At 49.8% G+C, this 16,491-nt stretch overlaps 1 protein-coding gene across 6 annotated transcripts in view; it reads right to left on the bottom strand.

Moving 5' to 3' along the window:
* The window catches only part of CKAP5 (cytoskeleton associated protein 5), a 627,586-nt gene that overhangs the window by 489,061 nt on the left and 122,034 nt on the right, over positions 1 to 16,491 (bottom strand). For all 6 annotated transcript variants that reach the window (XM_069221686.1, XM_069221689.1, XM_069221691.1 and 3 more), the window contains exon 5: positions 8,791 to 8,962. In XM_069221686.1, coding sequence (XP_069077787.1) covers positions 8,791 to 8,962 — 172 coding nt within the window. The remainder of the gene's footprint in view (positions 1 to 8,790; positions 8,963 to 16,491) is intronic.

The raw sequence follows: 16,491 nt of genomic DNA, 5'->3' as shown, positions 1-16,491 counted from the left end.
CCCAAACCTGGTGCCACTAGGAGAGTGGTAGTGCCTCAGCTGTTCAGGAAGTTCATCCTAACATTGGCCCATGACATTCCCCTTGCTGGACATTTGGGACAAACCAAGACGTGGGAGAGGTTAGTCAACCACTTCTACTGGCCCAATATGTCCAACATGGTTAAGGAGTTTTGCCTCTCCTGCCCCACCTGTCAAGCCAGTGGTAAGACAGGTGGACATCCAAAGGCCCCCCTCATTCCACTTCCAGTGGTGGGGGTCCCCTTTGAAAGAGTGGGTGTGGACATAGTTGGTCCACTGGAACCTCCCACAGCCTCAGGAAATATGTATATCCTGGTAGTAGTGGATCATGCTACCAGGTATCCTGAAGCTATTCCCCTTAGGTCGACTACTGCCCCTGCAGTAGCCAAGGCCCTCATTGGTATCTTTACCAGAGTGGGTTTCCCTAAGGAGGTGGTGTCTGACAGAGGTACCAACTTCATGTCAGCATACCTAAAGCACATGTGGAATGAGTGTGGAGTGACTTATAAATTCACTACACCATACCATCCACAAACTAATGGCTTGGTTGAGAGATTCAACAAGACATTAAAAGGCATGATCATGGGGCTCCCAGAAAAGCTCAAAAGGAGATGGGATGTCCTCTTGCCATGTCTGCTTTTCGCTTACAGAGAGGTGCCACAGAAGGGAGTAGGATTCTCACCCTTTGAACTTCTGTTTGGTCATCCTGTAAGGGGACCACTTGCCCTTGTTAAAGAAGGCTGGGAGAGACCTCTCCATGAGCCTAAACAGGACATAGTGGACTATGTACTTGGCCTTCGCTCTAGAATGGCAGAGTACATGGAAAAGGCAACAAAAAACCTTGAGGCCAGCCAACAGCTCCAGAAGTTTTGGTATGACCAAAAGGCTGCACTGGTTGAGTTCCAACCAGGGCAGAAAGTCTGGGTTCTGGAGCCTGTGGCTCCCAGGGCACTCCAGGACAAATGGAGTGGCCCTTACCCAGTACTAGAAAGGAAGAGTCAGGTCACCTACCTGGTGGACCTGGGCACAAGCAGGAGCCCCAAGAGGGTGATCCATGTGAACCGCCTTAAGCTCTTCCATGACAGTACTGATGTCAATCTGTTGATGGTAACAGATGAGGATCAGGAGGCAGAGAGTGAACCTCTCCCTGATCTTCTGTCATCAGACCCAAAAGATGGCACAGTAGATGGAGTGATCTACTCAGACACCCTCTCTGGCCAACAGCAAGCTGATTGTAGGAGAGTCCTACAACAGTTTCCTGAACTCTTCTCCTTAACCCCTGGTCAGACACACCTGTGTACCCATGATGTGGACACAGGAGACAGCATGCCTGTCAAAAACAAAATCTTTAGACAGTCTGACCATGTTAAGGAAAGCATCAAGGTGGAAGTCCACAAGATGCTGGAATTGGGAGTAATTGAGCGCTCTGACAGCCCCTGGGCTAGCCCAGTGGTCTTAGTCCCCAAACCTCACACCAAAGATGGAAAGAAAGAGATGAGGTTTTGTGTGGACTACAGAGGGCTCAATTCTGTCACCAAGACAGATGCTCATCCAATTCCAAGAGCTGATGAGCTCATAGATAAATTAGGTGCTGCCAAATTCTTAAGTACCTTTGACTTGACAGCAGGGTACTGGCAAATAAAAATGGCACCTGGAGCAAAAGAGAAAACAGCATTCTCCACACCTGATGGGCATTATCAGTTTACTGTTATGCCCTTTGGTTTAAAGAATGCCCCTGCCACCTTCCAAAGGTTGGTGAATCAAGTCCTTGCTGGCTTGGAGTCCTTTAGCACAGCTTATCTTGATGATATTGCTGTCTTTAGCTCCACCTGGCAGGATCACCTGGTCCACCTGAAGAAGGTTTTGAAGGCTCTGCAATCTGCAGGCCTCTCTATCAAGGCATCCAAATGCCAGATAGGGCAGGGAACTGTGGTTTACTTGGGCCACCTTGTAGGTGGAGGCCAAGTTCAGCCACTCCAACCCAAGATCCAGACTATTCTGGACTGGGTAGCTCCAAAAACCCAGACTCAAGTCAGGGCATTCCTTGGCTTGACTGGGTATTACAGGAGGTTTGTGAAGGGATATGGATCCATTGTGACAGCCCTCACTGAACTCACCTCCAAGAAAATGCCCAAGAAAGTGAACTGGACTGTGGAATGCCAACAGGCCTTTGACACCCTGAAACAAGCAATGTGCTCAGCACCAGTTCTAAAAGCTCCAGATTATTCTAGGCAGTTCATTGTGCAGACTGATGCCTCTGAACATGGGATAGGGGCAGTTTTGTCCCAAACAAATGATGATGGCCTTGACCAGCCTGTTGCTTTCATTAGCAGGAGGTTACTCCCCAGGGAGCAGCGTTGGAGTGCCATTGAGAGGGAGGCCTTTGCTGTGGTTTGGTCCTTGAAGAAGCTGAGACCATACCTCTTTGGGACTCACTTCCTAGTTCAAACTGACCACAGACCTCTCAAATGGCTGATGCAAATGAAAGGTGAAAATCCTAAACTGTTGAGGTGGTCCATCTCCCTACAGGGAATGGACTTTATAGTGGAACACAGACCTGGGACTGCCCATGCCAATGCAGATGGCCTTTCCAGGTTCTTCCACTTAGAAAATGAAGACTCTCTTGGGAAAGGTTAGTCTCATCCTCTTTCGTTTGGGGGGGGGGTTGTGTAAGGAAATGCCTCCTTGGCATGGTTGCCCCCTGACTTTTTGCCTTTGCTGATGCTATGTTTACAATTGAAAGTGTGCTGAGGCCTGCTAACCAGGCCCCAGCACCAGTGTTCTTTCCCTAACCTGTACTTTTGTATCCACAATTGGCAGACCCTGGCATCCAGATAAGTCCCTTGTAACTGGTACTTCTAGTACCAAGGGCCCTGATGCCAAGGAAGGTCTCTAAGGGCTGCAGCATGTCTTATGCCACCCTGGAGACCTCTCACTCAGCACAGACACACTGCTTGCCAGCTTGTGTGTGCTAGTGAGGACAAAACGAGTAAGTCGACATGGCACTCCCCTCAGGGTGCCATGCCAACCTCTCACTGCCTATGCAGTATAGGTAAGCCACCCCTCTAGCAGGCCTTACAGCCCTAAGGCAGGGTGCACTATACCATAGGTGAGGGTACCAGTGCATGAGCATGGTACCCCTACAGTGTCTAAACAAAACCTTAGACATTGTAAGTGCAGGGTAGCCATAAGAGTATATGGTCTGGGAGTCTGTCAAACACGAACTCCACAGCACCATAATGGCTACACTGAAAACTGGGAAGTTTGGTATCAAACTTCTCAGCACAATAAATGCACACTGATGCCAGTGTACATTTTATTGTAAAATACACCACAGAGGGCACCTTAGAGGTGCCCCCTGAAACTTAACCGACTATCTGTGTAGGCTGACTAGTTTTAGCAGCCTGCCACAAACCGAGACATGTTGCTGGCCCCATGGGGAGAGTGCCTTTGTCACTCTGAGGCCAGTAACAAAGCCTGCACTGGGTGGAGATGCTAACACCTCTCCCAGGCAGGAATTGTCACACCTGGCGGTGAGCCTCAAAGGCTCACCTCCTTTGTGCCAACCCAGCAGGACACTCCAGCTAGTGGAGTTGCCCGCCCCCTCCGGCCAGGCCCCACTTTTGGCGGCAAGGCCGGAGAAAATAATGAGAATAACAAGGAGGAGTCACTGGCCAGTCAGGACAGCCCCTAAGGTGTCCTGAGCTGAGGTGACTCTAACTTTTAGAAATCCTCCATCTTGCAGATGGAGGATTCCCCCAATAGGGTTAGGATTGTGACCCCCTCCCCTTGGGGGGAGGCACAAAGAGGGTGTACCCACCCTCAGGGCTAGTAGCCATTGGCTACTAACCCCCCAGACCTAAACACGCCCTTAAATTTAGTATTTAAGGGCTACCCTGAACCCTAGAAAATTAGATTCCTGCAACTACAAGAAGAAGGACTGCCTAGCTGAAAACCCCTGCAGAGGAAGACCAGAAGACGACAACTGCCTTGGCTCCAGAAACTCACCGGCCTGTCTCCTGCCTTCCAAAGATCCTGCTCCAGCGACGCCTTCCAAAGGGACCAGCGACCTCGACATCCTCTGAGGACTGCCCCTGCTTCGAAAAGACAAGAAACTCCCGAGGACAGCGGACCTGCTCCAAGAAAAGCTGCAACTTTGTTTCCAGCAGCTTTTAAAGAACCCTGCAAGCTCCCCGCAAGAAGCGTGAGACCTGCAACACTGCACCCGACGACCCCGACTCGGCTGGTGGAGATCCGACACCTCAGGCGGGACCCCAGGACTACTCTGACACTGTGAGTACCAAAACCTGTCCCCCCTGAGCCCCCACAGCGCCGCCTGCAGAGGGAATCCCGAGGCTTCCCCTGACCGCGACTCTTTGAACCTAAAGTCCCGACGCCTGGGAGAGACCCTGCACCCGCAGCCCCCAGGACCTGAAGGACCGGACTTTCACTGGAGAAGTGACCCCCAGGAGTCCCTCTCCCTTAACCAAGTGGAGGTTTCCCCGAGGAATCCCCCCCTTGCCTGCCTGCAGCGCTGAAGAGATCCCGAGATCTCTCATAGACTAACACTGCGAACCCGACGCTTGTTTCTACACTGCACCCGGCCGCCCCCCGCGCCGCTGAGGGTGAAATTTCTGTGTGGGCTTGTGTCCCCCCCGGTGCCCTACAAAACCCCCCTGGTCTGCCCTCCGAAGACGCGGGTACTTACCTGCAAGCAGACCGGAACCGGGGCACCCCCTTCTCTCCATTCTAGCCTATGTGTTTTGGGCACCACTTTGAACTCTGCACCTGACCGGCCCTGAGCTGCTGGTGTGGTGACTTTGGGGTTGCTCTGAACCCCCAACGGTGGGCTACCTTGGACCAAGAACTAAGCCCTGTAAGTGTCTTACTTACCTGGTCAACCTAACAAATACTTACCTCCCCTAGGAACTGTGAAAATTGCACTGTGTCCACTTTTAAAACAGCTATTTGTGAATAACTTGAAAAGTATACATGCAATTTTGATGATTTGAAGTTCCTAAAGTACTTACCTGCAATACCTTTCGAATGAGATATTACATGTAGAATTTGAACCTGTGGTTCTTAAAATAAACTAAGAAAAGATATTTTTCTATATAAAAACCTATTGGCTGGATTTGTCTCTGAGTGTGTGTACCTCATTTATTGTCTATGTGTATGTACAACAAATGCTTAACACTACTCCTTGGATAAGCCTACTGCTCGACCACACTACCACAAAATAGAACATTAGTATTATCTATTTTTACCACTATTTTACCTCTAAGGGGAACCCTTGGACTCTGTGCATGCTATTCCTTACTTTGAAATAGCACATACAGAGCCAACTTCCTACAACTGGGTACTATAGGAGGTTTGTGAAGGGATATGGATCCATTGTGACAGCCCTCACAGAACTCACCTCCAAGAAAATGCCCAAGAAAGTAAACTGGACTGTAGAATGCCAACAGGCCTTTGACACCCTGAAACAAGCTATGTGCACAGCACCAGTTCTAAAAGCTCCAGATTACTCCAAGCAATTCATTGTGCAAACAGATGCCTCTGAACATGGGATAGGGGCAGTTTTGTCCCAAACAAATGATGATGGCCTTGACCAGCCTGTTGCTTTCATTAGCAGGAGGTTACTCCCCAGGGAGCAGCGTTGGAGTGCCATTGAGAGGGAGGCCTTTGCTGTGGTTTGGTCCCTGAAGAAGCTGAGACCATATCTCTTTGGTACTCACTTCCTAGTTCAGACTGACCACAGACCTCTCAGATGGCTGATGCAAATGAAAGGTGAAAATCCAAAACTGTTGAGGTGGTCCATCTCCCTACAGGGAATGGACTTTGTAGTGGAACACAGACCTGGGACTGCCCATGCCAATGCAGATGGCCTTTCCAGGTTCTTCCACTTAGAAAATGAAGACTCTCTTGGGAAAGGTTAGTCTCATCCTCTTTCGTTTGGGGGGGGGGTTGTGTAAGGAAATGCCTCCTTGGCATGGTTACCCCCTGACTTTTTGCCTTTGCTGATGCTATGTTTTGAATTGAAAGTGTGCTGAGGCCTGCTAACCAGGCCCCAGCACCAGTGTTCTTTCCCTAACCTGTACTTTTGATTCCACAATTGGCACACCCTGGCATCCAGATAAGTCCCTTGTAACTGGTACCTCTGGTACCAAGGGCCCTGATGCCAGGGAAGGTCGCTAAGGGCTGCAGCATGTATTATGCCACCCTGGAGACCCCTCACTCAGCACAGACACACTGCTTACCAGCTTGTGTGTGCTAGTGAGAACAAAATGAGTAAGTCGACATGGCACTCCCCTCAGGGTGCCATGCCAGCCTCTCACTGCCTATGCAGTATAGGTAAGACACCCCTCTAGCAGGCCTTACAGCCCTAAGGCAGGGTGCACTATACCATAGGTGAGGGTACCAGTGCATGAGCACTGTGCCCCTACAGTGTCTAAGCAAAACCTTAGACATTGTAAGTGCAGGGTAGCCATAAGAGTATATGGTCTGGGAGTCTGTCAAACACGAACTCCACAGCACCATAATGGCTACACTGAAAACTGGGAAGTTTGGTATCAAACTTCTCAGCACAATAAATGCACACTAATGCTAGTGTACATTTTATTGTAAAATACACCACAGAGGGCACCTTAGAGGTGCCCCCTGAAACCTAACCGACTATCTGTGTAGGCTGACTGGTTCCAGCAGCCTGCCACACTAGAGACATGTTGCTGGCCCCATGGGGAGAGTGCCTTTGTCACTCTGAGGCCAGTAACAAAGCCTGCACTGGGTGGAGATGCTAACACCTCCCCCAGGCAGGAACTGTAACACCTGGCGGTGAGCCTCAAAGGCTCACCCCTTTGTCACAGCACAGCAGGGCACTCCAGCTTAGTGGAGTTGCCCGCCCCCTCCGGCCACGGCCCCCACTTTTGGCGGCAAGGCTGGAGGAAACAAAGAAAACAACAAGGAGGAGTCACTGCCCAGTCAGGACAGCCCCTAAGGTGTCCTGAGCTGAAGTGACTAACTTTTAGAAATCCTCCATCTTGCAGATGGAGGATTCCCCCAATAGGATTAGGGATGTGACCACATCCCCTTGGGAGGAGGCACAAAGAGGGTGTACTCACCCTCAGGGCTAGTAGCCATTGGCTACTAACCCCCCAGACCTAAACACGCCCTTCAATTTAGTATTTAAGGGCTCTCCCTGAACCTAGAAATTAGATTCCTGCAACTACAAGACGAAGGACTGCTGAGCTGAAAGACCCCTGCAGAGGAAGACCAGAAGACACCAACTGCCTTGGCCCCAGACTTACCGGCCTGTCTCCTGCCTTCCAAAGAACCCTGCTCCAGCGACGCTTTCCAAGGGACCAGCGACCTCTGAATCCTCTGAGGACTGCCCTGCTTCGAAAAAGACAAGAAACTCCAGAGGACAGCGGCACTGCTCCAAAAGAACTGCAACTTTGTTACAAGGAGCAGATTTAAAGACCCCTGCAACTCCCCGCAAGAAGCGTGAGACTTGCAACACTGCACCCGGCGACCCCGACTCGACTGGTGGAGAACAAACAGCTCAGGGAGGACCCTCCGGCGACTCTACGACTGTGAGTAACCAAAGTTGTCCCCCCTGAGCCCCCACAGCGACGCCTGCAGAGGGAATCCCCAGGCTCCCCCTGACCGCGACTGTCTGAACTCCATTTCCCGACGGCTGGAAAAGACCCTGCACCCACAGCCCGCAGCCCCCAGCCCCTAAAGAAACGGAACTTCTGTGCAGGAGTGACCCCCAGGAGGCCCTCTCCCTTGCCCAGGTGGTGGCTACCCCGAGGAGCCCCCCCCCTTGCCTGCGACGCTGAAGAGATCCCTTGATCTCTCATTGACTTCCATTGAAAACCCGACGCTTGTTCTAACACTGCACCCGGCCGCCCCCGCGCTGCTGAGGGTGTACTTTCTGTGCTGACTTGTGCCCCCCCCGGTGCCCTACAAAACCCCCCTGGTCTGCCCTCCGAAGACACGGGTACTTACCTGCTGGCAGACTGGAACCGGGGCACCCCCTTCTCTCCATTGAAGCCTATGTGTTTTGGGCACCTCTTTGACCTTTGCACCTGACCGGCCCTGAGCTGCTGGTGTGATAACTTTGGGGTTGCCCTGAACCCCCAACGGTGGGCTACCTTGGACTAAAAACTGAAAACTGTAAGTGACTTACTTACCTGTGAAAACTAACAATAACTTACCTCCCCCAGGAACTGTGAAAATTGCACTAAGTGTCCACTTTTAAAACAGCTTATTGTGTTTTATGTGAAAAGTATACATGCTAAAGTAATGATTCAAAGTTCCTAGAGTACTTACCTGCAATACCTTTCAAATGAGCTATTACATGTAAAATTTGAACCTGTGGTTCTTAAAATAAACTAAGAAAAGATATTTTTCTATAACAAAACCTATTGGTCTGGATTTGTCTCTGAGTGTGTGTACCTCATTTATTGCCTATGTGTATGTACAACAAATGCTTAACACTACTCCTTGGATAAGCCTACTGCTCGACCACACTACCACAAAATAGAGCATTAGTATTATCTCTTTTTACCACTATTTTACCTCTAAGGGGAACCCTTGGACTCTGTGCATGCTATTCCTTACTTTGAAATAGCACATACAGAGCCAACTTCCTACAATAAGTTAGTTTGACTAGACATTCTGTAGCCATTTCATGATGGAGATGCTGAGACTCTTATGGAGACCACTACCCCATCCCAACCACTGGAATATTAGAAAGTCACCACTTGCCTGAACAGAGTTTATGTTCTGCAATGGAGGTCTCAAAGCATCCCGTATCCAGCGGTAAATCTCCACTGCGAAGAGTTTGGCTTCATCTCGAACTGCCTTCTCTCGAGACTCAAACAACTTTGGCAAAACTTTGATGATTGGCTTCAGGGCAACTGTTTTCGAACCAAATTCACTAGATAGAGAAGAAACAGTCAATGAGTATAGAGATAAGAGTGCACAACATCGGGGTTACCAAAAAAAGACAGTAAGCACATCTCATGCCTGAATGTACTCCACTAGAGTCTCAGCAGATAAGGACCAAGAAACATACGCAAGACATACGTATTCCTACTAACATAAGTACACCCAGCTCTAATGAAGATAGGTCTGATGACTCAGATACCAAATCAGGGCTTGAAACTACCAAGATGACTCTAAAGTAGAACAATCAGCAGTGACATTTCACCATCACTACTGCCAGACAAACCGGTGTTGAAAGATAACAAATGTAGAAATGAAGGTACTGATCATCTACAGACACATAGCAGTAAAACCTCACATCTGAAACACACGGGTACAATGGAAACATGGAAATACCACATGCAGCTTCCAAGCTAAGCCACAGTTGCAGCTGCACCAGGTCGTACTGCTCTGCCCAATTTGCGACGTGCCAGGAGAGGAATGTGGAGGATAGAGTTGAAAGATGGGGTTGTAGGAGCTGAAGCAGCAGACACTGAACACAAAGCGGGGATAGTGAGATGCAAGGTACAAGAGACTAGGAGGGCTCACAAATGTCTGGGGCAGGGTAAGGACGACTCACAAAAAGAAATGCGTACATGGACCAAGGTACAGTTAGTGTGACAGTTGTAAGTCAGCTGGCGGAAAAGGAGCACTTCAAATTTTAATCATTTACGCTTTTGTACAGTGAAAAAAGTAAGGAGATTCCCCAGCAGAGGAACAGCATGGGCTGCAGCTGTACAAGCTTCCATAAGAAAAAGAAGAAAAAAAAACAATCTACAGAAAGCATCGATGCACACTTCCTCCCACTGGAAGAGAAGGAGCAGGACTGTGCACACTTCTCTCATCCATGCAGAACAGCAAGTACAGCAGTAAAAGAAACTGGACATATCAAAACGGACAGCTTTCACTGTGGAGCAAGAGGCGGGGAGCAATAGAGCTGCCATCTGCAGGATGGGAAAACACAAGCCGCAGAACACCGAGAAAGGGGCAGATTCAGCTCACAATCCCGCTGCAGACCAAGCCAAAAGTACAACAGATGTAGGCATGAACCGTCTCTTTCGTAGATGAACCGTCTAGAGTGAGTTTGATCTCATCAATCATCAAGTGTTTTCGAAAGAAAAACTATCACTCTGCGGACCGAGCTCCAAAAAGGAAGAAACACGTATAACACAGGAAAGGCAGCAGTCTTTCGTTAATATTATTCAAATCTTATTTCTTTAAATCATTTAAACTAAAAGAACGAGTTACTTACCTTCGGTAACGACTTTTCTGGAGGATACATTAGCTACCTGTGGATTCCTCACCTATTGAATACTCCCCTTACGCCAGCATCAGACAGAAATAATCTTCCTAGCTTCTGCACGTCGACGAGGACGTCACAATTGCCCACGCGACGCTGTTTGACGTCATACAGGCAATAAGAGGTCCTCGCCGACGTCAGTACCAACATTTTTTACGTGCCTGAGACTAATAGGCCATTGAGAATCAAATAACAATATTTAATAACATTCAAGATAAAAACAATTCCAAAAACTCAAGATTTGTTTTTTTTTAAATAAATAAATACATAAATAAATATATACAGTATATGTACAAGCCCTCAAATACCAAGAGGAGCACACCCAAGAATAACTTGGTTAGACAAGACAGGCAACGGGGAGGCGGGTGGGACCGTGAGGAATCCACAGGTAGCTAATGTATCCACCAGAAAAGTTGTTACCGAAGGTAACAAACTCGTTCTTCTGATGGATACAACTACCTGTGGATTCCTCACCTATTGAAGAGTCCCAAAGCAGTACCGCACTCGGTGGAGGGTGCCTGAATGGTCAAACCAAGGGGCAAGAATGCACAGGCTCAAACGGTGAACCCATAAGGAAAGTCAAGACTAGGTTTAGATCCCACGGAGACATAATGAAAGGAGTGGGAGGAAATTTGTTAATGAGACCTGTAGGAAGTTGGCTCTGTATGTGCTATTTCAAAGTAAGGAATAGCATGCACAGAGTCCAAGGGTTCCCCTTAGAGGTAAAATAGTGGTAAAAATAGATAATACTAATGCTCTATTTTGTGGTAGTGTGGTCGAGCAGTAGGCTTATCCAAGGAGTAGTGTTAAGCATTTGTTGTACATACACATAGACAATAAATGAGGTACACACACTCAGAGACAAATCCAGCCAATAGGTTTTGTTATAGAAAAATATATTTTCTTAGTTTATTTTAAGAACCACAGGTTCAAATTCTACATGTAATATCTCATTCGAAAGGTATTGCAGGTAAGTACTTTAGGAACTTCAAATCATCAAAATTGCATGTATACTTTTCAAGTTATTCACAAATAGCTGTTTTAAAAGTGGACACTTAGTGCAATTTTCACAGTTCCTAGGGGAGGTAAGTATTTGTTAGGTTAACCAGGTAAGTAAGACACTTACAGGGCTTAGTTCTTAGTCCAAGGTAGCCCACCGTTGGGGGTTCAGAGCAACCCCAAAGTCACCACACCAGCAGCTCAGGGCCGGTCAGGTGCAGAGTTCAAAGTGGTGCCCAAAACACATAGGCTAGAATGGAGAGAAGGGGGTGCCCCGGTTCCGGTCTGCTTGCAGGTAAGTACCCGCGTCTTCGGAGGGCAGACCAGGGGGGTTTTGTAGGGCACCGGGGGGGACACAAGCCCACACAGAAATTTCACCCTCAGCAGCGCGGGGGCGGCCGGGTGCAGTGTAGAAACAAGCGTCGGGTTTGTAATGGAAGTCAATGGGAGATCTAGGGATCTCTTCAGCGCTGCAGGCAGGCAAGGGGGGGGTTCCTCGGGGAAACCTCCACTTGGTCAAGGGAGAGGGACTCCTGGGGGTCACTCCTCCAGTGAAAGTCCGGTCCTTCAGGTCCTGGGGGCTGCGGGTGCAGGGTCTCTCCCAGGTGTCGGGACTTAGGATTCAAAGAGTCGCGGTCAGGGGAAGCCTCGGGATTCCCTCTGCAGGCGGCGCTGTGGGGGCTCAGGGGGGACAGGTTTTTGTACTCACAGTCTTAGAGTAGTCCTGGGGTCCCTCCTGAGGTGTTGGATCGCCACCAGCCGAGTCGGGGTCGCCGGGTGCAGTGTTGCAAGTCTCACGCTTCTTGCGGGGAGATTGCAGGGGTCTTTAAAGCTGCTCCTTTGGATAAAGTTGCAGTCTTTTTGGAGCAGGTCCGCTGTCCTCGGGAGTTTCTTGTCTTTTCGAAGCAGGGCAGTCCTCAGAGGATTCAGAGGTCGCTGGTCCCTTTGGAAGGCGTCGCTGGAGCAGGATATTTGGAAGGCAGGAGACAGGCCGGTGAGTTTCTGGAGCCAAGGCAGTTGTCGTCTTCTGGTCTTCCTCTGCAGGGGTTTTCAGCTAGGCAGTCCTCCTTCTTGTAGTTGCAGGAATCTAATCTTCTAGGGTTCAGGGTAGCCCTTAAATACTAAATTTAAGGGCGTGTTTAGGTCTGGGGGGTTAGTAGCCAATGGCTACTAGCCCTGAGGGTGGGTACACCCTCTTTGTGCCTCCTCCCAAGGGGAGGGGGTCACAATCCTAACCCTATTGGGGGAATCCTCCATCTGCAAGATGGAGGATTTCTAAAAGTCAGAGTCACCTCAGCTCAGGACACCTTAGGGGCTGTCCTGACTGGCCAGTGACTCCTCCTTGTTGCTTTCTTTGTTCCCTCCAGCCTTGCCGCCAAAAGTGGGGGCCGTGGCCGGAGGGGGGGGGCAACTCCACTAAGCTGGAGTGCCCTGCTGGGCTGTGACAAAGGGGTGAGCCTTTGAGGCTCACCGCCAGGTATCACAGCTCCTGCCTGGGGGAGGTGTTAGCATCTCCACCCAGTGCAGGCTTTGTTACTGACCTCAGAGTGACAAAGGCACTCTCCCCATGGGGCCAGCAACATGTCTCTGGTGTGGCAGGCTGCTGGAACTAGTCAGCCTACACAGACAGTCGGTTAAGTTTCAGGGGGCACCTCTAAGGTGCCCTCTGTGGTGTATTTTACAATAAAATGTACACTGGCATCAGTGTGCATTTATTGTGCTGAGAAGTTTGATACCAAACTTCCCAGTTTTCAGTGTAGCCATTATGGTGCTGTGGAGTTCGTGTTTGACAGACTCCCAGACCATATACTCTTATGGCTACCCTGCACTTACAATGTCTAAGGTTTTGTTTAGACACTGTAGGGGTACCATGCTCATGCACTGGTACCCTCACCTATGGTATAGTGCACCCTGCCTTAGGGCTGTAAGGCCTGCTAGAGGGGTGTCTTACCTATACTGCATAGGCAGTGAGAGGCTGGCATGGCACCCTGAGGGGAGTGCCATGTCGACTTACTCGTTTTGTCCTCACTAGCACACACAAGCTGGCAAGCAGTGTGTCTGTGCTGAGTGAGAGGTCTCCAGGGTGGCATAAGACATGCTGCAGCCCTTAGAGACCTTCCTTGGCATCAGGGCCCTTGGTACTAGAAGTACCAGTTACAAGGGACTTATCTGGATGCCAGGGTTTGCCAATTGTGGATACAAAAGTACAGGTTAGGGAAAGAACACTGGTGCTGGGGCCTGGTGTAGGAAGTTGGCTCTGTATGTGCTATTTCAAAGTAAGGAATAGCATGCACAGAGTCCAAGGGTTCCCCTTAGAGGTAAAATAGTGGTAAAAATAGATAATACTAATGCTCTATTTTGTGGTAGTGTGGTCGAGCAGTAGGCTTATCCAAGGAGTAGTGTTAAGCATTTGTTGTACATACACATAGACAATAAATGAGGTACACACACTCAGAGACAAATCCAGCCAATAGGTTTTTATATAGAAAAATATCTTTTCTTAGTTTATTTTAAGAACCACAGGTTCAAATTCTACATGTAATATCTCCTTCGAAAGGTATTGCAGGTAAGTACTTTAGGAACTTCAAATCATCAAAATTGCATGTATACTTTTCAAGTTATTCACAAATAGCTGTTTTAAAAGTGGACACTTAGTGCAATTTTCACAGTTCCTAGGGGAGGTAAGTATTTGTTAGTTTTACCAGGTAAGTAAGACACTTACAGGGTTCAGTTCTTGGTCCAAGGTAGCCCACCGTTGGGGGTTCAGAGCAACCCCAAAGTCACCACACCAGCAGCTCAGGGCCGGTCAGGTGCAGAGTTCAAAGTGGTGCCCAAAACACATAGGCTAGAATGGAGAGAAGGGGGTGCCCCGGTTCCGGTCTGCTTGCAGGTAAGTACCCGCGTCTTCGGAGGGCAGACCAGGGGGGTTTTGTAGGGCACCGGGGGGGACACAAGCCCACACAGAAATTTCACCCTCAGCAGCGCGGGGGCGGCCGGGTGCAGTGTAGAAACAAGCGTCGGGTTTGTAATGGAAGTCAATGGGAGATCTAGGGATCTCTTCAGCGCTGCAGGCAGGCAAGGGGGGGGTTCCTCGGGGAAACCTCCACTTGGGCAAGGGAGAGGGACTCCTGGGGGTCACTCCTCCAGTGAAAGTCCGGTCCTTCAGGTCCTGGGGGCTGCGGGTGCAGGGTCTCTCCCAGGTGTCGGGACTTTGGATTCAAAAGAGTCGCGGTCAGGGGAAGCCTCGGGATTCCCTCTGCAGGCGGCGCTGTGGGGGCTCAGGGGGGACAGGTTTTTGTACTCACAGTCTTAGAGTAGTCCTGGGGTCCCTCCTGAGGTGTTGGATCGCCACCAGCCGAGTCGGGGTCGCCGGGTGCAGTGTTGCAAGTCTCACGCCTTTTGCGGGGAGCTTGCAGGGTTCTTTAAAGCTGCTGGAAACAAAGTTGCAGCCTTTCTTGGAGCAGGTCCGCTGTCCTCGGGAGTTTCTTGTCTTTTCGAAGCAGGGGCAGTCCTCAGAGGATGTCGAGGTCGCTGGTCCCTTTGGAAGGCGTCGCTGGAGCAGGATCTTTGGAAGGCAGGAGACAGGCCGGTGAGTTTCTGGAGCCAAGGCAGTAGTCGTCTTCTGGTCTTCCTCTGCAGGGGTTTTCAGCTAGGCAGTCCTTCTTCTTGTAGTTGCAGGAATCTAATTTTCTAGGGTTCAGGGTAGCCCTTAAATACTAAATTTAAGGGCGTGTTTAGGTCTGGGGGGTTAGTAGCCAATGGCTACTAGCCCTGAGGGTGGGTACACCCTCCTTGTGCCTCCTCCCAAGGGGAGGGGGTCACAATCCTAACCCTATTGGGGGAATCCTCCATCTGCAAGATGGAGGATTTCTAAAAGTTAGAGTCACCTCAGCTCAGGACACCTTAGGGGCTGTCCTGACTGGCCAGTGACTCCTCCTTGTTATTCTCATTATTTTCTCCGGCCTTGCCGCCAAAAAGTGGGGCCTGGCCGGAGGGGGCGGGCAACTCCACTAGCTGGAGTGTCCTGCTGGGTTGGCACAAAGGAGGTGAGCCTTTGAGGCTCACCGCCAGGTGTGACAATTCCTGCCTGGGAGAGGTGTTAGCATCTCCACCCAGTGCAGGCTTTGTTACTGGCCTCAGAGTGACAAAGGCACTCTCCCCATGGGGCCAGCAACATGTCTCGGTTTGTGGCAGGCTGCTAGAACTAGTCAGCCTACACAGATAGTCGGTTAAGTTTCAGGGGGCACCTCTAAGGTGCCCTCTGTGGTGTATTTTACAATAAAATGTACACTGGCATCAGTGTGCATTTATTGTGCTGAGAAGTTTGATACCAAACTTCCCAGTTTTCAGTGTAGCCATTATGGTGCTGTGGAGTTCGTGTTTGACAGACTCCCAGACCATATACTCTTATGGCTACCCTGCACTTACAATATCTAAGGTTTTGTTTAGACACTGTAGGGGTACCATGCTCATGCACTGGTACCCTCACCTATGGTATAGTGCACCCTGCCTTAGGGCTGTAAGGCCTGTCTTACCTATACTGCATAGGCAGTGAGAGGCTGGCATGGCACCCTGAGGGGAGTGCCATGTCGACTTACTCGTTTTGTCCTCACTAGCACACACAAGCTGGCAAGCGGTGTGTCTGTGCTGAGTGAGAGGTCTCCAGGGTGGCATAAGACATGCTGCATCCCTTAGAGACCTTCCTTGGCATCAGGGCCCTTGGTACTAGAAGTACCAGTTACAAGGGATTTATCTGGATGCCAGGGTCTGCCAATTGTGGACACAAAAGTACAGGTTAGGGAAAGAACACTGGTGCTGGGGCCTGGTTAGCAGGCCTCAGCACACTTTCAATTGTAAACATAGCATCAGCAAAGGCAAAAAGTCAGGGGGCAACCATGCCAAGGAGGCATTTCCTTACACAACCCCCCCCCAAACGAAAGAGGATGAGACTAACCTTTCCCAAGAGAGTCTTCATTTTCTAAGTGGAAGAACCTGGAAAGGCCATCTGCATTGGCATGGGCAGTCCCAGGTCTGTGTTCCACTATAAAGTCCATTCCCTGTAGGGAGATGGACCACCTCAACAGTTTAGGATTTTCACCTTTCATTTGCATCAGCCATTTGAGAGGTCTGTGGTCGGTTTGAACTAGGAAGTGAGTCCCAAAGAGGTATGGTCTCAGCTTCTT

Source organism: Pleurodeles waltl, chromosome 3_1 (genome assembly GCF_031143425.1).
Source record: "Pleurodeles waltl isolate 20211129_DDA chromosome 3_1, aPleWal1.hap1.20221129, whole genome shotgun sequence".
Classification (NCBI taxonomy): Eukaryota; Metazoa; Chordata; class Amphibia; order Caudata; family Salamandridae; genus Pleurodeles; species Pleurodeles waltl.
This window is presented reverse-complemented; position numbering and strand designations above follow the sequence as displayed.